Consider the following 26,950-nt stretch of genomic DNA (forward strand, 5'->3'; position numbering starts at 1 on the left):
TTCGCGTGGACAGAAGTGTGGATGGAGCCATCATAGAGGAGGGGGTCAACACCCAGAAAGGTGGCACACTGGGTTGAGGAGCACCAGGTGAAGAGGATGTAAGAGAAGGTGTTGAAGTTGTGAAGGAATGAAGATCCGTTGTCTCGCCTGTGAGTCCAGATTGTGAAGGTATCACCAGTGAACCTTAATGAGACCACGGCTTTGGCATTTTGGGAGGCTAGGAAGGTCTCCTCTAGATGAAGTATACACAGCTCGGCATAGCAGGGTTCCATGCAGGTGTCCGTGGGTCTGCTGTGAATTTGTTTGTAACCTTACTTTCAAAGGAGAAGTAGTAAGGTGAATTAGGAACGAGGTAGTGGGTTCGGAGTCTGAAGGACGTCGAGAAAGGTAACGAGTAATAGCGATAACACCACGGACGTGAGGGATGTTGGTGCACAGGGAGGTGGTGTACACCGTGACGAGTAGGGATAGAGGAGGTCGAAGGAAGTGGGAGGCTAGACTACGAGCAATCGGTTGGAGGTGTCAGCCAATGACGGGCGAAAGTTTTTCAGTGGGGGCGCAATAAGCAGTCACAATTGCGCGTCAAGGATTGACGGGCTTGTGGATTTTGGGGAGGGTGTAGAAGGTGGGTATGCAGGATGTCGTAGCGGCGAGGACAGAAATGGATTCAGGGGAGAGGTTCCGGGAAGGACGTCAGGCTTTAAGCAGGGATTAGAGGTTGTACTGAACTTGTGGGGTAGAGCTCTCTGCTTCTCTTCCATGTGACATGCATTCTGGTCCACACAGCTGGAGATGGTAGTCATGTGTGAATAAGGTGTTTTGTGTGAGTGAATGTGTGTGTGTGTGTGTGTGTGTGTGTGTGTGTGTGTGTGTGGGGGGGGGGGGGGGGGGGGGGGGGTACAATGAGGACAGACCCAGGAACACTGTCACTTCTTGCACTTTTCTACTAACACCTTTCTAATGGAGAGGCTGTAAACAGATGCAAATGGGCGCACTGTTGCTGTGGAAGCTTGTGAAAATGCTTTGTTGGAACAACTGCAAGTTGGGCATTATGTGGCTTTCAAATACGATGAAAACTGGTATCCAGGGCACATTTCCCAGGTATCGAATGAATTTAAAGATACCGACATTAACTGCATGCCTCCTGCTGAATCAGTTCCTTTCACGGCCCTGTAGGAAAGATGCTGTTTGAGTCACATTCTCCGTTACGTGAAAGGTGAGTGTCTCGTCATTACACAGTCACAGTGCACAGTTGTATAAACTTGACAACATGCTGCGAAAAAAAAATCATCTCTCTCATCTTTAAGTGAAGTCATTTCGTGTTTGGTTCAAGTTGTCAAGAAAAACAAAGCTATATGCAACAGGATAGTTCTAGAAATACAATTTCCGTCTTTATAATTGAATCTGTTTATTGAACTGTTCTTTGCAGAAATTTTATATCTATGTACAGGGTGGTCCATTGATTGTGAACGGGCCAAATATCTCATGAAATAAGCCTCAAATGAAAAAACTACAAAGAATGAAACTTGTCTAGCTTGAAGGGGGAAACCAGATGGCGCTATGGTTGGCCCGCTAGATGGCGCTGCCTTAGGTCAAACGGATATCAACTGCGTTTTTAAATTAGGAACCCTCATTTTTTATTACATATTCGTGTAGTACATAAAGAAATATGAATGCTTTAGTTGAACTACTTTTTCGCTTTGTGATAGATGGTACTGTAGTAGTCACAAACATATGGCTCACAATTTTAGACAAATAGTTGGTAACAGGTAGGTTTTTAAAATTAAAATACAGAACGTAGGTACGTTTGACATTTTATTTCGGTTGGTCCAATGTGATACATGTACCTTTGTGAACTTATCACTTCTGAGAACGTATGCTGTTACAGCGTGATTACCTGTAAATATCACATTAATGCAATAAATGCTCAAAATGATGTCCGTCAACCTCAATGCATTTCGGAATACGTGCAACAACATTCCTCTCAACGTGAGTAGTTCGCCTTCCATGATGTTCACACATGCACTGACAATGCGCTGACGCATGTTGTCAGGCATTGTCAGTGGATGACGATAGCAAATATCCTTCAACTTTCCCCACAGAAAGAAATCTGGAGACGTCAGATCCGGTGAACGTGTGGACCACGGTATTGTGCTTCAACGACCAATCCACCTGTCATGAAATAAGCTATTCAATACCGCTTCAACCGCACGTGAGCTATGTGCCGGACATCCATCGTGTTGGAAGTACATCGCCATTCTGTCATGCAGTGAAACACCTTGTAGTAACATCGGCAGAACATTACATAGCAAATCAGCATACAATTCACCATTTAAACTGTCATCAATAAAATGGGGGCCAATTATCCTTCCTCCCTTAATGCTGCACCATACATTAACCAGCCAAGGTCGCTGATGTTCCACTTGTCGCAGCCATCGTGCATTTTCCGTTGCCCAATAGTGGATATTATGCTGGTTTGCGTTACCGCTGTCCGTCAATGACGCTTTGTCGCTAAATAAAACGCGTGGAAAAAATCTGTAACTGACCCATAATTTCTCTTGCGCCCAGTGGCAGAACTGTACACAATGTTCAAAGTCGTCGCCATGCAATTCCTGGTGCATAGAAATATGGTACGGGTGCTATCGATGTTGATGTAGCATTCTCAACACCGACGTTTTTGAGATTCCCGATTCTCACACAATTTGTCTGCTACTGATGTGCAGATTAACCACGACAGCAGTTAAAACATCTACTTGGGCATCATCATTTCTTGCAGGTCGTGGTTGACGTTTCACATGTGGCTGAACACTTCCTGTTTCCTTAAATAACGTAACTATCCGGCGAACGGTCCGGACACTAGGATGGTGTCGCCCAGGATACAGAGCAGCATACATAGCATACGCCCATTGGGCATTTTGATCACAATAGCCATACATCAACACGATATAGACCTTTTCCGCAATTGGTAAACGGGCCATTTCAACACGGGTAATGTATCACTGTAAGACAGAGATTTAGGAACCAGGTTTTAAATTGTAAGACATTTCCAGGGGCAGATGTGGACTGACCACAATCTATTGGTTATGAACTGTAGATTAAAACTGAAAAAACTGCGAAACGGTGGGAATTTAAGGAGATGGGACCGGGATAAACTGAAAGAACCAGAGGTTGTACAGGGCTTTAGGGAGAGCATAAGGGAACAATTGACAGGAATGGGGGAAAGAAATACAGTAGAAGACGAATGGGTAGCTCTGAGGGATGAAATAGTGAAGGCAGCAGAGGATCAAATAGGTAAAAAGACGACGGCTAGAAGAAACCCTTGAGTAACAGAAGAAATATTGAATTTAATTGATGAAAGGAGAAAATATAAAAATGCAATAACTGAAGTAGGCAAAAAGGAATACAAACGTCTCAAAAGTGATATTGACAGGAAGTGCAAAATGGCTAAGCAGGGATGGCTAGAGGACAAATGTAAGGATTAGAGGCTTATCTCACTAGGGGTAAGATAGATACTGCCTACAGAAAAATTAAAGAGGCCTTTGGAGAAAAGAGAACAATTCAAAAGAATATCAAGAGCTCAGATGGAAACCCAGTTCTAAGCAAAGAAGGGAAAGCAGAAAGGTGGAAGGAGTATATAGAGGGTCTATACAAGGGTGATGTTCTTGAAAACAATATTATAGAAATGGAAGAGAATGTAGATGAAGATGAAATATGAGGTATGATACTGCGTGGAGAGTTTGACAGAGCACTAAAAGACCTAAGTCGAAACAAGACCCCAGGAGTAGACAACATCCCATTAGAACTAACGATGACCTTGGGAGAGCCAGGCCTAACGAAACTCTACCATCTAGTGAGCAAGATGTATGAGACATGCGAAATACCCTCAGACTTCAAGAAGAATATAATAATTCCAATCCCAAAGAAAGCAGGGGTTGACAGATGTGAAAATTACCGAACTAGTAGTTTAATAAGCCACGGCTGCAAAATACTAACACGAATTCTTTACAGACGAATGGAAAAACTGGTAGAAGCCGACCTCGGGGTAGATCAGTTTGGATTCCGTAGAAATATCGAAACACATGAGGTAATACCGACCCTACGACTTATCTTACAAAAACATATTAAGGAAAGGCAAACCTAAGTTTCTACCATTTGTAGACTAGGAGAAAGCTTTTGACAATGTTGACTAGAATACTCTCTTTCAAATTAAGGTGGCAGGAGTAAAATGAAGGGAGCGAAAGGCTATTTCCAATTTGTACAGAAACTAGATGGCAGTTTTAAGAGTTGAGGGGCACGAAAGGGAAGCAGTGGTTGGGAAAGGAGTGAGACAGGGTTGTAGCCTCTCCCCGATGTTATTCAATCTGTATATTGAGCAAGCAGTAAAGGAAACAAAAGAAAAGTTCGGAGTAGGTATCAAAATCCATGGAGAAGAAATAAAAACTTTGAGGTTTGCCGATGACATTGTAATTCTGTCAGAGACAGCAAAGAACTTGGAAGAGCAGTTGAACGGAATGGACAGTGTCTTGAAAGGAGGGTATAAGATGAACATCAACAAAAGCAAAACGAGGATAATGGAATGTAGTCGAATTAAGTCGGGTGATGCTGAGGGAATTAGAGTAGGCAAAGAGACACTCAAAGTAGTAAAGGAGTTTTGCTATTTGGGGAGCAAAATAACTGATGATGGTCAAAGTAGAGAGGATATGAAATGTAGACTGGCAATGGCAAAGAAAGCGTTTCTGAAGAAGAGAAATTTGTTAACATCGAGTATAGATTTAAGTGTCAGGAAGTCGTTTCTGAAAGTATTTGTATGGAGTGTAGCCATGTATGGAAGTGAAACATGGACGATAAATAGTTTGGACAAGAAGAGAATAGAAGCTTTCGAAATTTGGTGCTACGGAAGAATGCTGAAGATTAGATGGGTAGATCACATAACTAATGAAGAGGTGTTGAATAGAATTGGGTAGAAGAGAAGTTTGTGGCACAACTTGACAAGAAGAAGGGACTGGTTGGTAGGACATGTTCTGAGACATCGAGGGATCACCAATTTAGTATTGGAGGGCAGCATGGAGAGTAAAAATCGTAGAGGGAGACCAAGAAATGAATACACTAAGCAGATTCAGAAGGATGTAGGCTGCAGTAGGTACTGGGAGATGAAGAAGCTTGCACAGGATAGAGAAGCATGGAGAGTTGCATCAAACCCGTCTCAGGACTGAAGACCCCAACAACAACAACAACAACAACAACAACAATGTATCACGAAGCAAATACAGTCCACACTGGCGGAATGTTACGTGATACCATGTACTTTTTCGTTTGTGACTATTAAAGCGCCATGTATCACAAAGCAAAAAAAGGTGTCCAACTAAAACATTCTTTACGTACTACACGAATATGTAATAAAAAATGGGGGTTCCTACAAAGATGCTGTAACTTACCAAACGAAAGCATAGGTATGTTGATAGAGACATTAACAAACACAAACACACACAGAAACTTCAAGCTTTCACAACCCACGGTTGCTTCATCAGGAAAGAGGGAAGGAGAGGGAAAGACGAAAGGATGTGGGTTTTAAGGGAGAGGGTAAGGAGTCATTCCAATCCCGGGAGCGGAAAGACTTACCTTAGGGGGAAAAAAGGACAGGTATACACTCGCGCTCGCTCGCGCGCGCGCGCGCGCGCGCGCGCGCGCGCGCGCGCGCACACACACACACACACACACACACACACACACACACACACACACACACACACACACATCCATCCGACATATACAGACACAAGCAGACATGTATGCGAGTGAATACCTGTCCCTTTTCCCCCTAAGGTAAGTCTTTCTGCTCCCGTGTTTGGAATGACTCCTTAACCTCTCCCTTAAAACCCACATCGTTTTGTCTGTCCCTCTTTCCTGATGAAGCAACCGTGGGTTGCGAAACCTTGAATTTTGTGTGTGTGTTTGTGTTTGTTAGTGTCTCTATCAACATAGCAATGCTTTCGTTTGGTAAGTTAAATCATCTTTGTTTTTAGATATATATTTTTCCCACATGGAATGTTTCCCTCTATTATGGTGAAGCAACCTTTGGTTGCGAAAGCCCATTTCACACAGTCTGGCAGACTGTTATGGAAAACTCTCTTCCCGTCCAGTTTAATGCATCCATAGTTCTCACCTTTCTGCATTCATTTCACCTTGTGGAAGTTGCAGAAACCTACTACCAACCTTTGCCAGCAAATAGCAGTTTAAAGCTAACATTTCAGCGTTCTTCACCACAGAAATGTTGACGCGTTTTGTTAGGGTCTTAATTTAATATAAAATGAGTCTTAAGTTACACACACACACCTGTATACTACAATAACCACTAATTAGGTCAATTCTGCCACTTACTTTCATGTACTACTTGGGCCCGAAATAGCTGTCTTGTGCCACGCGACATTCGACTGACCGATGGCAGCACTCAGTTGTCAGCAATCCAGACATAACAGGCTGTCGCTGCTGCCTTTATTCAGTTTTTTAAACACGGCACATAATATGACGCTGGAGTGCCTGTGCTGTTCAGAAGTACTGAGCAGAGTTGCTCCAGATGCACAGCACGGCCGAAGGTACGGCCACTGCAGCAACTACTAGCATTATGAAATACATTAAATGGAGTTGCATTTGCAGATACGGACAACCGACAGCCGTGTAACGTATGGACGACAATGAAAATTTGTGTCACACCGGGATTCGAACCCGGATATCCCGACTATCGTGAGTGGTTGTTTTACCGTTAGGTTATCCGAGCATACTCCACTGCCAGATCCTGACTTACGTACGTCGTCAACCGTGTGTCTACAACCTGCGTATATTTGCATACAGGAGAGACATTTTAATTGAATGAATATGATGATGATGATGATGATGATTGGATTGCGGGGCACTCAACTGCGCGGTTATCAGCACCCGTACAAATTCCCAACCTTTGCTCAGTTCAATCTCGTCACTCTGATGAATGATGATGAAATGACGAGGACAGCACAAACACGCAGTCATCTCGAGGCAGGTGAAAATCCCTGACCCCGCCGGGAATCGAGCCCGGGACCCGTGCTCGGGAAGCGAGAACACGACCGCAAGACCGAGAGCTGCGGACATTTTAATTCGGAGTCACTTTCCCAGTGTCGACAGATAAATTTGATATTGCAGTGGCTGTGATGTTCACCAATACAGTGTGCAATGTAGGAGTGAAGATTGTAGGCACACGGTTGGTGAAATACGGTAATTAGGGTCTGGCTGTGAGTCACGCTCAGATAGCCTAACAGCAAGGCGAGCACTCGCGCAAAATTGGGAAATCTGGATTCGAGTCCTGGTCTGGCTCAAATTTTCATTGTCATCATTCCATTATAAGGCAGACAATTGTCCATATTTGCAACTGCGGATACATTTCACGTACGGCATACAAGTCTTTGGTGTATGCACGTGTGTCCTCAGATTCACTAAATGAGAGCCTGTGGTGACAGTTCAGCGATGATTTCGTACTACACTACTGGCCATTAAAATTGTTACACCAAGAAGAAATGCAGATGATAAACGGGTATTCATTCGACAAATATATTATACTACAACTGACATGTGATTACATTTTCACGCACTTTGGGTGCATAGATCCTGAGAAATCAGTACCCAGAACAACCACCTCTGGCCGTAATAACGGCCTTGATACGCCTGGGCATTGAGTCAAACAGAGCTCGGATGGCGTGTACAGGTACAGCTGCCCATCCAGCTTCAACACGATACCACAGTTCATCAAGAGTAGTGACTGGCGTATTGTGACTAGCCAGTTGGTCGGTCACCATTGACCAGACGTTTTCAATTGGTGAGAGATCTGGAGAACGCGCTGGCCAGGGCAGTAGTCGAACATTTCCTGTACCCAGACAGGCCCGTACAGAACCTGCAACATGCGGTCGTGCATTATCCTGCTGAAATGTAGGTTTTCGCAGGGATCGAATGAAGGGTAGAGCCACGGGTCGTAACACATCTGAAACGTAACATCCACTGTTCAAAGTGCCGTCAATGCGAACAAGAGCTGAGCGCACCCAGGTTCGTCGTCAAGTACACCATCGCAGGTGCTCCTGTCTGTGATGCAGCGTCAAGGGTACCCGCAACTACAGTCTCCGAGCTGACAGTCCACGCTGCGGTAAACCTCGTCGAACTGTTCGTGGAGATGGGTGTTGTCTTGCAAACGTCCCCATCTCTTGACTCAGGGATCGAGATGTGGCTGCACGATCCATTACAGCCATGCGGATAAGATGCCTGTCATCTCGACTGCTAGTGGTACGAGGCCGTTGGCATCCAGCACGGAATTCTGTATTATCCTCCTGAAACCACCGATTCCATATTCTGCGAACAGTCATTGGATCTCGACCGACGCGAGCAGTAATGTTGCGATACGGTAAACCGCAATCGCGATAGGCTACAATCCGACCTTTATCAAAGTCGGAAACGTGATGGTGCGCATTTCTCCTCCTTACACGAGGCATCACAACAATGTTCCACCAGGCAACGCTGGTCAACTGCTGTTTGTGTATGAGAAATCGGTTGGAAACTTTCCTCACGTCAGCAGCATATCACAGGATCTTCTACCTGTCGGTTAAATTTCGCGTCTGTAGCACGTCATCTTCGTGGTGTAGCAATTTTAATGGCCAGTAGTGTAAATGTCAGATAAAAGCTCCAACAGACAGAACAATCCAAGGTGGTACAACACTTTCCACTTGTGTAGGTGCCTATAAGGTTTACCCACATAGACAAACGATACACATTAATTCATACAGGTCTAACTGAATGCGCCAAATATATATTAATTCATATTACGCTGCATTAATGTAATCTGAGTGGGCAGCGGAAAAATTAAAAAACAATGTACCTTGGGATTTTTTACATCACCTCTCTCATTTTAATGCAGGTAACATAGATCTTCTGTACTCATCCCACGTGGTGTACGGCAGTATTTTGTTCTATTTGAGTGTAACAAATGAAAAGTGGATAGCTCTCGGAAGAAAAGTACTTAATTTCTACAAGCTTCAAGTACACCTGTTCTCCCGTACGCACGTTGTGAACCACTGCAGCAAACCTTCGGATGCACGAGAATAATCTTCAAAAAAACGACCACCATATTGACATCGGCATTGTCGTACTGAGCGAGAGAAGAGGTGATTATCATTAATACGGAGAGAACTTCCCAGACCAATGTCTTTCTAGTTCATGTTGCAGAAGATTGAAAGCAGTGCCTATCGTGGTGTCTTGCAAAGCGTATGCGTAAAAGAAAAAAACTTTGCCAATCGACAGGTGCTGCCGATTTTGATACTGGCATCATACCTTTCTCGCTCGCCAAATTAACTGTATTTTATACACGCCAGACAGGCTGCTGTTGTGGTGTGTAGGAAACAGGTCGGTATGGTCAAACAGTGAACATCGTCTGTCCCGAGCCCGAAGACACTTACGACACGTACGGGCAGCACACTGCAGATTCTGCTGTCGGCGGTGTGACGTGGTCTACACAAACGTCCGCATGTAAAACTGTACAGGCTCCAGTTGTTACTCGTAACGGAGAGCTTCATTCTGACTCCTGCAGTCGCCTGCAGGGCTACTGCAGGAAGGTGGTTTCTCACAAGTGTCAGTTTTCAGTGACAAAGCCACATTTCATGTGCACGGAAAGGCAAATCGTCATAGTGTGTATGTTTGGGGCACAGAAAAATTCACACGGGGCTACAGAACACATTTGTAATTGACATACACTTAATGTGTTTCGTGTGTTGTATTCTTCGAAAGGTTACAGACTATTTTTCTTTGAGCAAGAAACTGTGACCTCGGACATGCTGCAGCACTGGCTTATGCTGCAGTTACAGCAAAACTGCGGAGACTTTATTTTTGCAAAAAGATGGTGCTTCACCACCTTTTCTTTCAGACATTTGTAATTACGTCCAAGGATAATTGATCATTTTATATCACACGATTTGCTATCAAATGTACAGTTCGGCTTTAGAAGTCGTTTAACAACTGAAAATGTTATATTCTCTTTTCTCTGTGAGGTACTGGATGGGTTAAACAAAAGGTTGCGAATGCTTGGCATATTTTTTTGATTTAACTGCGGCATTTTATTGTGTTGATCACAAAACATTGCTACAGTAGTTGGACCATTATGGAATACGAGGAGTAGCTCACAATTGGTTCACCTCTTACTTTAGCAACAGGCAGCAAAAGGTTATTATTCACAATGTTGAGAATGGCAGTGATGTGGGGTCTGAGTGGGATACTGTCAAGTGAGGGGTGCCCCAGGGATCAGTGTTGGGGCCACTCCTGTTCCTTATTTATATAAATGATTTGCCCTCTAGTATTATGGGTACCTCTAAAATATTTCTGTTTGCTGATGACACTAGCTTGGTAGTACAGGATGTTGTGTGCAACATTGGCTCAGTTTCTAATAATGCAGTACATGACCTCAGTTCACGGCTTGTAGAAAATAAAGTAATGCTAAATCACAGTAAGACTCAGTTTTTACAATTTCTAACACACAATTCAACAAAACCTGACGTTTTAATTTCACAGAATGGGCATATGATTAGTGAAACCGAACAGTTCAAATTTCTAGGTGTTCAGATAGATAATAAGCTGTCGTGGAAAGCCCACGTTCAGGATCTTGTTCAAAGACTTAATACTGCCATTTTTACTATTGGAATGGTATCAGAAGTGAGTGATCGTTCGACACAAAAATTAGTCTACTTTGTTTATTTTCATTCGCTGTTGTCGTCTGCTATCATATTTTGGGCTAACTCTTCTCATTCTAAAAGTATATTTTTGGCGCAGAAACGGGCAGCTCATGAAATAAGTGATGTTAGTTCACGAACCTCTTGTCAACCTCTGTTCACAAGTATGGGTATTTTGACATTGGCCTCTCAATACTTATATTCCTTATTGTCGTTTCTTGTTACCAACATCAGCTTATTCCCCAGAATAAGCAGCTTTCACTCGGTTAATACTTGGCAGAAATCAAACCTGCATTTGGATTGGACTTCCTTAGCTCTTGTGCAAAAAGATGTGCAGTATAAACTGCATCCATTTTCAATAAGCTGCCACTTAAATTCAAAAATCTTGGCAGTAATCCACGCACTTTCAAATCGAAACTGAAGAGATTCCTCAAGGGGTCACTCCTCCTATTCTGTAGATGAGTTCCCTGAAAAATTAAGCTGATTTTTATTGCATTGCTGATAGCGTTTACTTAAACTTATAGAGTGACTTTTTTAAGGTTCATGAACATTTATTTTTATCTGTTTTTATTGTTGCTGTGGTCTTCAGTCCTGAGACTGGTTTGATGCTACTCTATCCTGTGCAAGCTTCTTCATCTCCCAGTACCTACTGCAACCTACGTCCTTCTGAATCTGCTTAGTGTATTCATCTCTTGGCCTCCCTCTACGATTTTTACCCTACACGCTGCCCTCCAATACTAAATTGGTGATCCCTTGATGCCTCAGAACATGTCCTACCAACCGGTCCCTTCTTCTTGTCAAGTTGTGCCACAAACGCCAATTCTCCCCAATCCTATTCAATACTTCCTCATTAGTTATGTGATCCACCCATCTAATCTTCAGCATTCTTCTGTAGCACCACATTTTGAAAGCTTCTATTCTCTTCTTGTCCAAACTATTTATCGTCCATGTTTCACTTCCATACATGGCTACACTCCATACAAATACTTTCACAAAAGACTTCCTGAGACTTAAATCTATACTCGATGTTGACAAATTTCTCTTCTTCAGAAACGCTTTCCTAGCAATTGCCAGTCTACATTTTAAATCCTCTCTACTTCGACTATCATCAGTTATTTTGCTCCCCAAATAGCAAAACTCCTTTACTACTTTGCGTGTCTCATTTCCTAATCTAATTCCCCCAGCATCACCCGACTTAATTCGACTACATTCCATTATCCTCGTTTTGCTTTTGTTGATGTTCATCTTATATACTCCTCTCAAGACACTGTCCATTCCATTCAACTGCTCTTCCAAGTCCTTTGCTGTCTCTGACAGAATTACAATGTCATCGGCGAACCTCAAAGTTTTTATTTCTTCTCCATGGATTTTAATACCTACTCCGAATTTTTCTTTTGTTTCCTTTGCTGCTTGCTCTATGTACAGATTGAATAACATCGGGGAGAGGCTACAATGCTGTCTTACTCCCTTCCCAAGCACTGCTTCTCTTTCATGCCCCTCGATTCTTATAATTGCTATCTGGTTTCTGTACAAATTGTAAATAGCCTTTCGCTCCCTGTATTTTACCCCTGCCACCTTTAGAATTTGAAAGAGAGTATTCCAGTCAACACTGTCAAAAGCTTTCTCTAAGTCTACAAATGCTAGAAACGTAGTTTTGCCTTTCCTTAATCTTTCTTCTAAAATAAGTCGTAAGGTCAGTATTGCCTCACGTGTTCCAGTATTTCTACGAAATCCAAACTGATCTTCCCCGAGGTTGGCTTCTAGTAGTTTTTCCATTCGTCTGTAAAGAATTCGTGTTAGTATTTTGCAGCTGTGACTTATTAAACTGATAGTTTGGTAATTTTCAGATCTGTCAACACCTGCTTTCTATGGGATTGGAATTATTATATTCTTCTTGAAGTCTGAGGATATTTCGCCTGTTTCATACGTCTTGCTCACCAGATGGTAGAGTTTTGTCAGGACTGGCTCTCCATAGGCCGTCAGTAGTTCCAATGGAATGTTGTCTACTCCGGGGGCCTTGTTTCGACTCAGGTCTTTCAGTGCTCTATCAAACTCTTCACGCAGTATCGTATCTCCCATTTCATCTTCATCTACATCCTCTTCCATTTCCATAATATTGTCCTCAAGTACATCGCCCTTGTATAGACCCTCTATATACTCCTTCCACCTTTCTGCTTTCCCTTCTTTGCTTAGAACTGGGTTTCCATCTGAGCTCTTGATGTTCATACAAGTGGTTCTCTTATCTCCAAAGGTCTCTTTAATTTTCCTGTAGACAGTATCTATCTTACCCCTAGTGAGATAAGTCTCTACATCCTTACATTTGTCCTCTAGCCATCCCTGCTTAGCCATTTTGCACATCCTGTCGATCTCATTTTTGAGACGTTTGTATTCCTTTTTGCCTACTTCAGTTATTGCATTTTTATATTTTCTTCTTTCATCAATTAAATTCAATATTTCTTGTGTTACCCAAGGATTTCTACTAGCCCTCGTCTTTTTACCTACTTGATCCTCTGCTGCCTTCACTACTTCATCCCTCAGAGCTACCCATTCGTCTTCTACTGTATTTCTTTCCCCCATTCCTGTCAATTGTTCCCTTATGCTGTCCCTGAAATTCTGTACAACCTCTGGTTTAGTCAGTTTATCCCGGTCCCATCTCCTTAAATTCCCACCTTTTTGCAGTTTCTTCAGTTTTAATCTACAGGTCATAATCAATAGATTGTGGTCAGAGTCCACATCTGCCCCTGGAAATGTCTTACAATTTAAAACCTGGTTCCTAAATCTCTGTCTTACCATTATATAATCTATCTGATACCTTTTAGTATCTCCAGGATTCTTCCATGTATACAACCTTCTTTTATGATTCTTAAACCAAGTGTTAGCTACGATTAAGTTGCGCTCTGTGCAAAATTCTACCAGGCGGCTTCCTCTTTCATTTCTTAGCCCCAATCCATATCCACCTACTACATTTCCTTCTCTCCCTTTTCCTACACTCGAATTCCAGTCACCCATGACTATTGAATTTTCATCTCCCTTCACTATCTGAATAATTTCTTTTATTTCATCATACATTTCTTCAATTCCTTCATCATCTGCAGAGGTAGTTGGCATATAAACTCGTACTACTGTAGTAGGCGCGGGCTTCGTATCTATCTTTGCCACAATCATACGTTCACTATGCTGTTTGTAGTAGCTTATCCGCATTCCTATTTTCCTATTCATTATTAAACCTATTCCTGCATTACCCCTATTTGATTTTGTGTTTATAACCCTGTAGTCACCTGACCAGAAGTCTTGTTCCTCCTGCCACCGAACTTCACTAATTCCCACTATATCTAACTTTAACCTATCCATTTCCCTTTTTAAATTTTCTAACCTACCTGCCCGATTAAGGGATTTGACATTCCACGCTCCGATCCGTAGAACGCCAGTTTTCTTTCTCCTGACAACGACGTCCTCTTGAGTAGTCCCTGCCCGGAGATCCGAATGGGGGAGTATTTTACCTCCAGAATATTTTACCCAAGAGGACACCATCATCATTTAATCATACAGTAATGCTGCATGCCCTCGGGAAAAATTACGGCCGTAGTTTCCCCTTGCTTTCAGCCGTTCGCAGTGCCAGCACAGCAAGGCCGTGTTGGTTATTGTTACAAGGCCAGATCAGTCAATCATCCAGACTGTTGCCCTTGCAACTACTGAAAAGGCTGCTGCCCCTCTTCAGGAACCACACGTTTGTCTGGCCTTTCAACAGATACCCCTCCGTTGTGGTTGTACCTAAGGTACAGCTATCTGTATCGCTGAGGCATGCAAGCCTCCCCACCAATGGCAAGGTCCATGGTTCATGGGGGGGATCTGTTATTACGTTTACATTGTAATTTCATGTACTGACACGTTCCACGACCTTGGAGATTTGCTCCTAAATTTGGTCCTACAGAACTTGACGAGTAAATAAATAAATAAAAAAATGAACTGGCTCAGCAGACTGGACGAGCTTCCCATCGTGACTGTCCTCTCGTTCAGGGCCCCCACAGTTGGGGTACTTTATGTGATTTCTTTTTGTGGTGTCATGTCAAAGGTTGTGTGTGATTTCTTTTCATGATGTTACGTCAAATGTCATGTCTTCCTACCTCCACTGCCACTTAGTTTTCAATTTTTGTTTTCGTTGGATACTATCGTTAATGTTGTTAATTTTTACTGACAGACAGAACCGCCTTTTATTTGCACTTAGATCATAGCTCTTGCAAATTTTCGTCTACAAATCCTAACAGTGTCAAATCCACAATATGAGAGCACTGAACTACTTTCCTCATTTCAGAGGTAAAAATATCTCGATTCAGGTAGTTCTTTTCTCACCCGAGACCATATTATAATACTGCACTGAAACAGAGAAAGTGCAGAGGAGCCTCAGGTAGAATGAGGTGCAAGAAATGTGCAGCACAGTTCAACCGAGGCCAAGAAGACTAGGAATAGACAAAGCGTTAGGAAGAAGAAAGCGCTGCTGCTAGGTAGTAGGCCCTCAGTTACAGGAAAGTTTAGGGGCAGCGTACCAGGCCACCAGTATCTCCAAGCCAAATGCAGGGCTAGGTCATGCGATAGAGGACCTAGGGTCTTTATGTAAGGACTTTACAAAAGAGGACCATGTAGTGATAGTGGGTGGGGTGAGAAACAGTTTGGACAGGGATGGGGCATATGACATAGGTGGTGACCGGGACGAGATAGCTTCCCTGACTCACGGCACCGACGTACACTTTGTCGCGCCGTTTTGGCGTCACGATCGACCGCACCTCGGTGGAGCTGCGAGGCGAATCAATCTGGGGTTAGGGATGGCTCTGAGGGCAGCCAACTTTGCTCACGTTTCTCTAGTGCCCGTCGGGGTTATCAGCAGATCGGGTTTCACTAGGCACGGTCTACACCTAAACAGGACTGGGAAGGGAAGATTGGTACAGCTGATTCATGGAACCGTACGGGGATGGATCTCGGGCCACACATGGTCAAATACCTGTTGTCATGGGTAGGAGAAGTGGGTCTTTTTTAGGATAAATCCAGACAACAGGTTCCCCTGCCTAAAGAGTATCTCCAGCAGTTTAAAAAATACTGAAACAACCACTCACAAGACAGATTTTAACACTTCAAATATCACACCTACCAGATATCACAAAGGAAAACAAACCATGGGCCATTTCACAGACTTAACAATCCTCCATCAAAACATGCAATCAATAAAAAATAAAATACTACTATTAGAAGTTGAGCTCCAATCTTTGAACTGCACAATAGTTTGTGTTACTGAGCACTGGTGTAGAGATACAGAGATCCAACATGTAGTATTATCATTGAATGGAATGGCAAACTCTTACTGCAGAACTGCTTCAAGGGGTGGAGGATCATGCAACTATATCAGAAAAGGAACACAGTTCAAATCAAGACATGACCTCAGTACACTAAGTGAAGACAAACACTTTGAAATATCAGCTATTGAATTAACAGAGCTTGATATCACCAAGAAATTAATAATTTTGGGTGTGTATAGCTCTCCCAGCGGTAGTGTGGACACTTATTTCAATAACTTAACACAAGTTCTAGATAAAGTCTCTAGTACAAAGGTCAACATAATTCTGGGTGGGGACATTAACATCAACACTAATATCATAAATGAATCCAGCAGTACCCTCATAAATATCCTTCACAGTTTTAGCATGTCCCTATTGGTCAATAGTGCAACAAGGGTTACTACAATGACTTCATCAGTAATTGACTATGTGGCCACAAATATGGACACGGAAAAATGTGATGTACCTGTAAAAGATCTCAGACTATCATACCATATCTGTCAAATAACAACAGTAAAACCAGGCATTGAATCATTCCCTAAACTACAAGCTTACGAACGATATCTATCAGAAATCAAAACAAAAGATTTTTCAAAAGCTGGGATGAAGAGTATAAGGAAACCAATGGGAATAAGAAAGTCTCTAAATTCTCCACATTATTTGAATTGAACTTTGAAAAGGCATTTCCAAAAGTATGCATATCTGTATCAACATCACACAAAAACCTATGGATAACAGCAGGAATTAAGAAGTCCTCCCAAACACTTAAATACCTCAGTTCCAGGAAAAAGAGCCGCGATGATCCAGAATTCTTAAATTTCTATCATAGATACAAAAAGGTCTATAGGAAGGTGCTGATTGCTGCAAAAAAGTCATTTAATGACAAAATAATAAATAATGCAGAGAATAAAAGAAAAGCAGTCTGGGATGTTGTAAAAAAGGAAACGGGGAGAGGCAAACAAATGCAGAATAACGTACTTCTAAGAGTGGGGGATAAGGTAATAAATGATCCACAACACTTAGCAAATTATGTAAACGAGCATTTTTCAAGTATTACTGAAAAGTTACAGCAAAAATTCCCCAAAACAAATATAACAACTGTAAATAATGTTGCACTAAATACAATGATGTCACTTACAACCACAGAGAATGATGTCAATAAAACTGCCCAAAAACTAAAAAATAAAAAGTCAGTAGGCTTAGATAAAGCACCAATGTGTGTACTGAAACAATGCATAGAGATTATAAAAGGCTCCTTAACAAATATAATAAATGAATCCTTCACATCAGGGACATTTCCAGAGCAGTTAAAACAGGCAAGAGTTGTACCTTTGCTTAAGAAAGGTAATGCAGAAGACATAGAAAATTATCAGCCCATTTCCCTGCTCTCACCATTCTCAAAAATAACAGAAGCAATTATGAAAGACAGATTAATGAATTGCCCAAATAAATACAATCTTTTAAGTGAATAACAGTTTGGTTTCCGAAGTGGCAAAAATACGAAGTCAGCCGTAGTAGAATTCACAAAAGTTGTACTTGATGCTCTTGATAAAAATGAGTGCATCACAGGCATATTTTTGGATCTTTCTAAGACCTTTGATACATTCAACCACAAGATTCTATTAAATAAATTAGAAGTATTAGGAATAAGAGGGGTAGGTAATGACTTGTTTCATCATACCTAGCAGACAGGGTACAAAGAGTAGAGATAACAAACACTACAAATAGATCCAAACATTTAGTAAAACACATATCAGAACCAAAGTGCATTAATATAGGGGTTCCAAAAGGTAGTATATTAGGACCAATACTATTCCCGATATACATCAATTACTGTCCAAGTAGTGTTACTCGTGGTGAAAAAATTCTCTTCGCTGATTACAGCAATATTATAGCCACTGAGAAAACAAGAGAACTCCTCGCAGAGAAAGTAAATGAAACTCTCAAGGAAGTTTACGATTGGTCAATAAGCAATAAAGTGATCTTGAACATAAAGAAAACTAATGCCATGAATTTCAGTTTGAAGGGGGAAAATGACTATGTTGAATTTTAATACAGATGACACCTCTATAGAGTGTGTAACAAACGAAAAATTTCTAGAAATGAATATTGATTCACAGATGAAGTGGTGTGACCACACAAAGGTACTTGCAAACAGAATGTCATCAGCATGGTACTTACAAACAGAATGTCATCAGCAGAATCCTATTATCACTGTGTAACATGCAGTGTCTTTTAGTTACATATTATTCACATGTACACTCAATTCTTAGCTATGGCATTCTGTTTTGGGGAACAAATGCACAAAATATGAACACAATTTTCAAACTCCAGAAAAGAGCCATAAGAATAATAACTAAAATAGTAGTCGAGCTCATTGTAAAGATCTGTTCAAAACACTCGGGATTTTAACTGCGGCATGTGAATACATTTACCAGTCAGTTGTACATATGAAAAATAACATTGGTAATTACTGCACAAACAGCTCTGTCCATGACCATGAAACAAGAGCTAGATTCGACTTACATTTACCAAGAAAAAATAAACATAAAACTCAAAACAGCATTTTCTACCAAAGAATAAAACTTACAATAAATTACCAAAAGAGATTTAAAAAAACTGCAAAAATACACTTATTTAAAAAGGCAGCTAAAAAGTACCTGTTATGCAATACATTTTATACACTGAAGGACTACTTAGATAAAACAGAGTAAGGGTTTGTAAAAAAAAATGTTATACAAATAAATAATGATGATTATAAAACATCCAGCATTCCACATAATACCTTCACACTGTTTTTTTTCCTTCTTTTTCCCTTTTCTATAAATACTTACCCCCAAACTATGCATAGCACAACACTAACACTTCTTCCTCTTTCTGAACTCAACATCTCACTCTAAGTTGCAGTACATAAAATGGCCCAGAGATCACCGGTGTGTGTGTGTGTGTGTGTGTGTGTGTGTGTGTGTGTGTGTGTGTGTGTGTGTGTTACAAAACCGTGTGTGTCTAGTGTGACTGACAGTGAGATATGAGTGAACAGTGTGGCATTAGACTATTTAATAACTTATTTGTAAAAAAAGTATTGCATACCAGGAGTAAATCTAACGATTGCCTCTAACTAGAAGTCTGTAAATGTATGTGTATACAAATTGGCTTATTTTAAATTGGTCTAAAGTTGTAAATATTTTGCCATGTCCTATATCCTTGTAAAAAGAGATCTACGAATGAATGAAGCTGCTGCTGCTACTACTACTACTACTACTACTACTACCAGATGAAATTTAACTGCAGATTCACATAGCATGCATAAAATGCTGTTTTTTGAGATCGCAACAATGTAACATTAAGTTTAATTTTTGTGGAAATAATAGGAAACAGAAGCAATACCCTTGCACGCAGGTAAAATAACAATATCCAGATCAACTCTAAGTAAACTTAAAGCAGCCCTCTTAGCCACTGTGGCATTACTCTCGGGAGGACGTGCTCTAATCAACACACGACGTATCTCTGTTTTTGCCTTCTCTACTACCTCGGGAGATAGTTTTAAAATCTACCACTGTCTCGTACAAGCAGGATTACACTAAAAAGACGCAGCTTTTACTGTCCGATTCATCGAATCACCGGATCGGTGCCGACCCTATGAAAAGTGTCGGGAGGAGGATTAATGGCCTTCTGAAGGAAAGTTCCCAGTTTCAGGAGACTAGGAAGAGTCTTAATTCTTAGTGTGTTCCTCCTAGATTATATGCCCTCTGTAAGGTCCACAGTAGAAGAGTTCCTCTCTGTCTGATTGTGAATAATACTGTTGTTTTGACATACAACGATCAGCCTCACCATTACGACCATCAAACCACTACCGGTGCGAACCCGTGCGGGCGACAGCAGCGTCACCTGCTGAGGGACGACTGCCAGTCAGACACCTGCACGGTGCACGCAGTATCAGTGAGTGTGTAGAATGCTGAAGGCACTCAATCTACCCGAGTTTGATCGAGGGCAGACTGTGCCGGCCTGGAGGCTCGGTACGAGCGTTTCGCAAACTGCACGATTTATCGGGTGTTTGAGGAGTGCGGTGGTGAGTGTCTTCGACACGAGGTGAAATCACATACACACGTCGTGAGGTAGGGGAGGGGACCCGTCATTACAGATGTCAGACGTTGTAGGCCGGGCAGACCGGTAAAACGGGACAGGTGCGAAACTGGCAGAACCGGCATCACACACTAATGCTGGGCAGAGTACGAGTGTGTCTGAACACAGTGACCACTGAACACTCCAAGCCGTGGGCCTCTGCAGGTGACAACCTGAGCACGTGCCAACATCGGCAAACTACGACTGAAACGGCAATGTGACCGTCGGCACTGGACGCCGGCACAGTGGCAGAACGTCGCGCGGTCTGACGAATCCCGAGACCTTCTTTATCGGGCCGACAGGAGGGAGTGAAACCGTCATCTTCCCGAGGACCGGCTCCTCGACACCTACACACTGCAGGACGGAGACGAGCTGGCAGCAGCTCCGGGGCACAACTGCGTGAGCATCTGCGGGTCCGACGGAGCTCGTGCGAGGCACTGCGACGACCGAGAAGTATCGTACTCTGGTTGCAAACCGCATACGCCCCCTTCGTGATGATGATGTTTCCCGACAGCAGTGGCATTTTTCAACAAGACAATGTGTCAAGTCACAACGCCAGGAGTGTGGTGGCCGGGTTCGAGGAAGTCTATGGTGTGTTCTAATTTATGTGCTGCCCCCCCAAATCACCAGATTTGAACCCGGTCGAACGCATCTGGGATGGGATGCGATTGAACGTGGCACGAGAACTCATTGCCCCCTGGTGCTCATTGCCCCTCCCCAGAATTTACGGGAAATAGGTAACTTGCGCGCGCGTGCGTGTGTGTGTGTGTGTGTGTGTGTGTGTGTGTGTGCGCGCGTGCGCGCAGATGTGGTGCCAACTCTCTCTGGAGACCCACCGAGGCCTAACTGCTTCCATGCCACGACACGTCGCCTCTGTCATCCGTGCCAAAGGCGAACATACTGGTTATTATGTAGGTGGTCATGACATTCTGGCTGATCAGTAGCAAAACACACTGCTATTCTCTTGAGCCCTATAGTAGGTCACCGTGAGCATCACACTTAGAAATCGGCAGATTTCTTATGTCAATTACAGGGAATGTGTTTGAATGACTCTGACATTTTAGTAAGTTTTGAAGTGGCATCTCTTTTCATTCGTGTCCCTCAGTGTGATTCCTGACAATCGATTGAGGTTAGGTTTCGTGTCGGTTTAATGAACCTATATCGACATGCGGTGACCCACTTACTTTTTATTCAATGGCCAGTACTGTGAGCAGACAGGTTCCAATGGGAAGCCCATCGTAACCTATTATTGCCAATTTGGTTATCGGAGACTCGAAAGACGGTGCCTCGGAGTCAGCAGCTTTGAAACCGGCACGTTTTTTCAGATATGCAGATGATACTTTTGTTGTTCGGTCTCGTGGCAATGGGAATTTGGGTGACACTCAGACCCTGAGAGTTGTGTCAGCCGAATTAGCCCATCTCCAGGTAACCCCTCATCAGAACGGTTACAGTGGAAGACAGATGAGACGCGCACTGTGCTACTAATCGACTGTATTCTGCATGGGTGATGATAATACTGAGGTGGCAGTAAAGTCTACAGCCTTTTTGCTTTTATGCAGGGAGCACTTTGAACAGGATTGGTCATATTTTGTGAAAACAAATGAAGTGGGTTATTCAACCACCACCTAAGATTGGTGGGCCTTTTAGGTTACGTAAAACACGATCTCATTTGGCGCTAGGTGGTTGTCTACTGTATGTATTCCTTGCAGTTGTGGCGTGTGATGTATCGGTTAGACCATCGAGACTGTGGAGGAACAGTATACCGAGTGTGAGCGGCACACACGCTTATGACAGTCAGACAAATCTGCCACTGCAGAACACTGCCTCGGTACCGGTCATCCTACAGAATACAGTGACACGGAGATTGTGGCATACATTTGCAGCAACCGGGATGGTGTTGTTATGGAAACAGTTGACATTAAACTGGCAATTAACCTCGTTAATAGAGATAACTGTTTTTATCTAAATCCTGCATGCAATCTTGCTCTCTCCTTTGTCAAAACACAGAGGGACAGAGTTAATACTACCTGACCTGTTGATTATTGATTTCACCACTGGTAACACCTGGAGTCAGTCACCTTCAGTTTGTACAATGGTCCCAGTGTTTACAGTGCGTCATCTTTGTGGAGTTTCTCTGCAAACTGCGGTTTCCAGTTCCCTCGCACAGTGCTTACTTACTGCAGTTACACCTTATAAATGGCAGGGTGTGCTCCTGTCAAAATATCGGCAGCTGTCGGCGACCTCAACCGCTGCATTACCCTAAGTTATCTGTACGCTATACGTGCTGGGAGAAAGTCGGGTCTCAACAATCCGAAGATTACCCAATTACCATTATTCAATACTACGGTGTTAGTCACACGGCCCGGTGTGAAAAATTTCCTCAGCTTAGTGACAAAGTTCGTGAGAAAACTTTAAAGACAATTTTTTCAAGAATTTTTGACACCGAACTGATTTGTGAAACTGACATTTGAGTTCTGACCTTCAAGTACCACACACACACAAAATTACAAAAATTTGACTGGCATGTGATCTCCTTGTAAGGTTGAAATTGTAGAAGAAACAAAGAAAAAATGATAGCTGCATGTGCAAGTAATACTATAGTTCTTTAATTATTCTTCTGTCTCTTTAGTTTAGTTCAATCAGCTTTTAGAATTTTTATTACTTTGTTCTGGTTGACAGTGTCAGATGTGCTCCTCACGTCTGCCAGAGATAAAGGACCACAAAAGAAGATAAGTGAAGAAATGAAACAAGGCTGGGCTGCAGAAACGGTCGAGCACTCCCCGGGCTTGCCATGTGACACGACTGCCCCGCCACACTGAATATTAAAGTCTGGGAGGCCAAAACCTGATGACCATTATCCCACAGTTGGCCAGTTTTGAGGATAAGTAAACCTTTAGGCCCCACATTCCTCACAGTGCTGTGAGCAGTCCAGCAGCAGTGAAGTTCCACTGCTAAGACAGGGGGAGACTCGTCACACAGAACAGTGTTCTCCCTCTCCCTCTCTCTCTCTCTCTGGCCCCCCTCCCCTTTTCCAAAAAAAGTGTGATCTTTTTTACTCCTTTTCAGTGTTTCTACTGGCGGTATTGGAGAACAAATGTAATGTACTTTGCTTCCAGTAGATGGTAGCACGAGACAGTACGGTTCTCTTGTAAATTGCTGGAGTGTGGTCCGTCAACATTAGAGAAGCTGTGAGAGGAAACAACATTACTCTGTCTATCTGTAATTTTTTATCCTCCAAGAGTTTTTTGATAGCAACACAGCCAATTCGTATATTAATACAAGTGCTGCAGATGTCTTGACTCGAGGTGAGTGATCGAATGTCTAAAATTTCTCAACAATTAAAAATTGAAGCTGAGGGCTGCGTCTCGAATTTCTTTTTCTGGGGCGAGTCTGTGTCGATATTTCATAAACTGACATTTCGTCTCTGGGTCATAATGGTGTACCCACGTTTCATCTACTGTCGCAATTGAATGGAGAAAGGCATCACCTTCATTCTCGTAATGTGAGAGATGTTCCTGGCAAATTACAAGTCTGTGCACTTTCATTTCAGGAGTCAGCATCCGGGGTATCAATCGTGCACAGATCTTCCGATAGCTGAGCAAAGCAATAATGTGGCCCACACGTTCTTGTGAACGATTGTGCTTGCAATTTCTCTCTGAGTGATACAACAACAGTCCTGAATCAATCTGTCAAAATTTTGTTCGTGATCCTCAGTTGTTGCTGTCACAGGACGTCCAACTCTTCGTTTGCCACGCAGGTGAGATGTTCCTGCCTCGACATCTTTAAACGTACTCATCCGACGGCGGACAGTACTCACATCGACACAATCACCGTGAACTGCTTTCATTCTCTGATGAACCTCCTGTGGGGTGACACCTTCTGCTGTCAACAATTCAATGACTGCATGTTGCTTAAATCACACTGACCGACCGTCTGCACAGGGTTCCACACTTTACACTGTAACAACACAACTATTCAATGCTGAGGCATCCCGCCAACTGGAGCTAGAGAGAAGAGGCTACAGAACAAGCGAGTACCTGCCGCATCCCGATGCTGCCAACTGTTGAAAGAGTTATGAAAGTGAAGGCATTACTTTTCAGTCAATCCTCAAATAAATGTTAACAAGTCTTTCCTGATGGCATTTTCTGGAGTGTAGCCTTGTATGGAAGTGAAACATTGACAATAAGCAGTTCAGACAAGAGAATAATCACTTTTGAAACATGGTACTACAGAAGAATCCTCAAGATTACATGGGTACATAAAATAACTAATGAAGTGGTACTGAATAGAAATGGGGAGAAAATGAAGTTATGGCACAATTAACACTAAAAGAAGGATTCGGTTGATAGGACACATTCTAAGACATCAAGTGATCGCCAATTTAGTACTCGAGGAAAGAGTGGGGGGGGTGTAAAAATTGTAGAGGGAGACCAAGAGATGAATACAGTAAGCAGATTTGGAAGAATGATGTAGGTTGCAGTAGTTATTCAGAGATGGGAGGCTTGCACAAGATAGAGTAGCACGGAGAGCTGCATCAAGTCAGTCTTCGGACAGAAAACAACAACAATAAACACAGTGAACTGTCAAATGTAGCAGTGTTAAGTGAAAGAGAACCCTGCTAAGGGCAATCAGAGCAAGAAGCAGGCGTATTTTGCCTTCCTACCTTTTGTCGCACATTGTAACTGACAACTTCAGGTTGCTCGCTTCTCACTGTTACACAGTTCAGCTCCTGTAACAAACAGAAATTTTGGTTCATGCTCATAAGCAGAGTAGCCAAGGTACAAAGTCTTCAATATGTTACTGATTTTTGTATGCTAACGAGTCAGATCCCACAACAGTGTCTCGTGTGATGTCAGCGAGCAATGCTCGCAGTTTACCTGACTGCAATAGGTAGTTACACTTCAAGTGAGACAGAGACCAGAAATAATGAGATGTACAGACATGATAAAAGTCATGAGATAGCACCTAAAATCATGCCAGACTTCCTTTTGCCAGCATAGTGCAGCAACTTGACATGGCATACAATCAAAAAGTTGTTGAAAGACGCCTGCAGAAATACTGAGCCATGTCGCTTCTATAGCTGTCGATAATTGCAAAAGTGTTGCCAGTGCAGGGTTTCGTGCACGAACTGACCTCTCAATTACGTCCAATAAACGTTCAGTGGGAATCATTTCAGGCGATCTGGGTGGCCAGATCAACACCTGAATTGTCCCGAATGTTCTACAAAGCAGTTGCGAACAATTGTGGCCCAGTGACACGGTGCAGTATCATCTATAAAAACTCTTTATCTTTGCTTTGGAACATGAAATCAGTAAATGGCTGCAAAAGGTCTCCAAGCAGCTGAACATAACCGTTTCCCATTAACGATCAGTTCAGTTGGAACCACAGGACTCAGTCCATTCTGTATGACAACAGCCCAAACTATTACGGAGCCACCACCAGCTCGCACAGTGCCCCGTCGACAACTCGGGTCCACAGCTTCTCGGGGTCTCTGCCACACTCGAACCCCACCATTAGATATTAACAACAGAAATTGGGACTCGTCGGAAAAGGCTACAGTTTTCCATCCTCTAGGATACGACCGATACGGTCACGAGCCCGGAAGAGACGGTGAAGGTGACGTCGAGTTGCCGGCAAAGGCACTCGCATCGACCGTCTACTGCCGTGGCTCATTACATCAAATTTTGCCGCACTGCCCTAACAAATACGTTTATTCTTACATCCCAGATTGATTTTGGCAGTTGTTTCACACAGTGTCGCTCGTCTGTTAGCACTGACAACTCTACTCAAATGCTGCTGCTCTCCGTCATTAAGTGAAGGCCGTCAGCCACTGCCTTCTCCGCGGTGAGAGGTAATTCCTGCAATTTGGTATTCTCGGCACACTCTCGAAACTGCGGATGGCAGAATAGTAAATCCCCTAACGATTTCCAAATTGGAACGTTCCACGCATCTAGCTCAAACTACCATTCCGTATTTGAAGTCTGTTAATCCCCACCGTGCGTCACACGAGTCACCCGAGTACAAGTGACAGCTCCACCACTGCCCTTTTACAATACTCCCACCATCTTTATATGTGGATATTGCTATCCCATTACTTTTGTCACCTCCGTGCACATTATTAACTGGACTAATTTTTTTATTCCACAGGCAAAACGTTATTCTGTTAGAGGCCAGCACGGATCCGGATACTGACATTGTGGGTAAAAGCCCATACCGATACTTATATTAGCAGTTTTATCTGCAGATACACTGATAGAAAAAATTACAACACCAAAAAATAATTAACGCAGAGTAATGAAATTTTGATGGTTGGTTGGTTGTTTTGGGGAAGGAGACCAGACAGCGTGGTCATCGGTCTCATCGGATTAGGGAAGGAAGTCGGCCGTGCCCTTTCAGAGGAACCATCCCGGCATTTGCCTGGAATGATTTAGGGAAATCACGGAAAACCTAAATCGGGATGGCCGGACGCGGGATCGAACCGTCGTCCTCCCGAATGCGAGTCCAGTGTCTAACCACTGAAATTTTGAGATTACAGTTGGCTAGGTAATATATTTAAGCAATTAACATTTCAGGATCACAGATTTATGTAATCGTGAGATAAGCCACTGCAAATGTGAAATGACGGTATATTAATAACCATTCTAACTGCCGTAATGTTGAACGCAAGCATGCAAACATACACACACTGTGTTGTACAGGTGCCGGATGTCAGTTTACGGGCTGGAGTTCCGTGCCTGTTGCACTCGGTCAGTCAATACGAGGAAGGTTAAT

The 26,950-nt window shown here is 42.8% G+C and overlaps 1 protein-coding gene across 6 annotated transcripts in view; it reads right to left on the reverse strand.

Annotated features, from left to right (window-relative positions):
- LOC126426773 (zinc finger protein 723-like) overlaps nt 1-26,950 on the reverse strand; it is a 203,167-nt gene that overhangs the window by 83,858 nt on the left and 92,359 nt on the right. For all 6 annotated transcript variants that reach the window (XM_050088762.1, XM_050088763.1, XM_050088760.1 and 3 more), the window contains one exon: nt 24,843-24,908. In XM_050088762.1, the coding sequence (XP_049944719.1) occupies nt 24,843-24,908 (66 nt within the window). The remainder of the gene's footprint in view (nt 1-24,842; nt 24,909-26,950) is intronic.

This window comes from Schistocerca serialis, chromosome 11, assembly GCF_023864345.2.
Source record: "Schistocerca serialis cubense isolate TAMUIC-IGC-003099 chromosome 11, iqSchSeri2.2, whole genome shotgun sequence".
Classification (NCBI taxonomy): Eukaryota; Metazoa; Arthropoda; class Insecta; order Orthoptera; family Acrididae; genus Schistocerca; species Schistocerca serialis.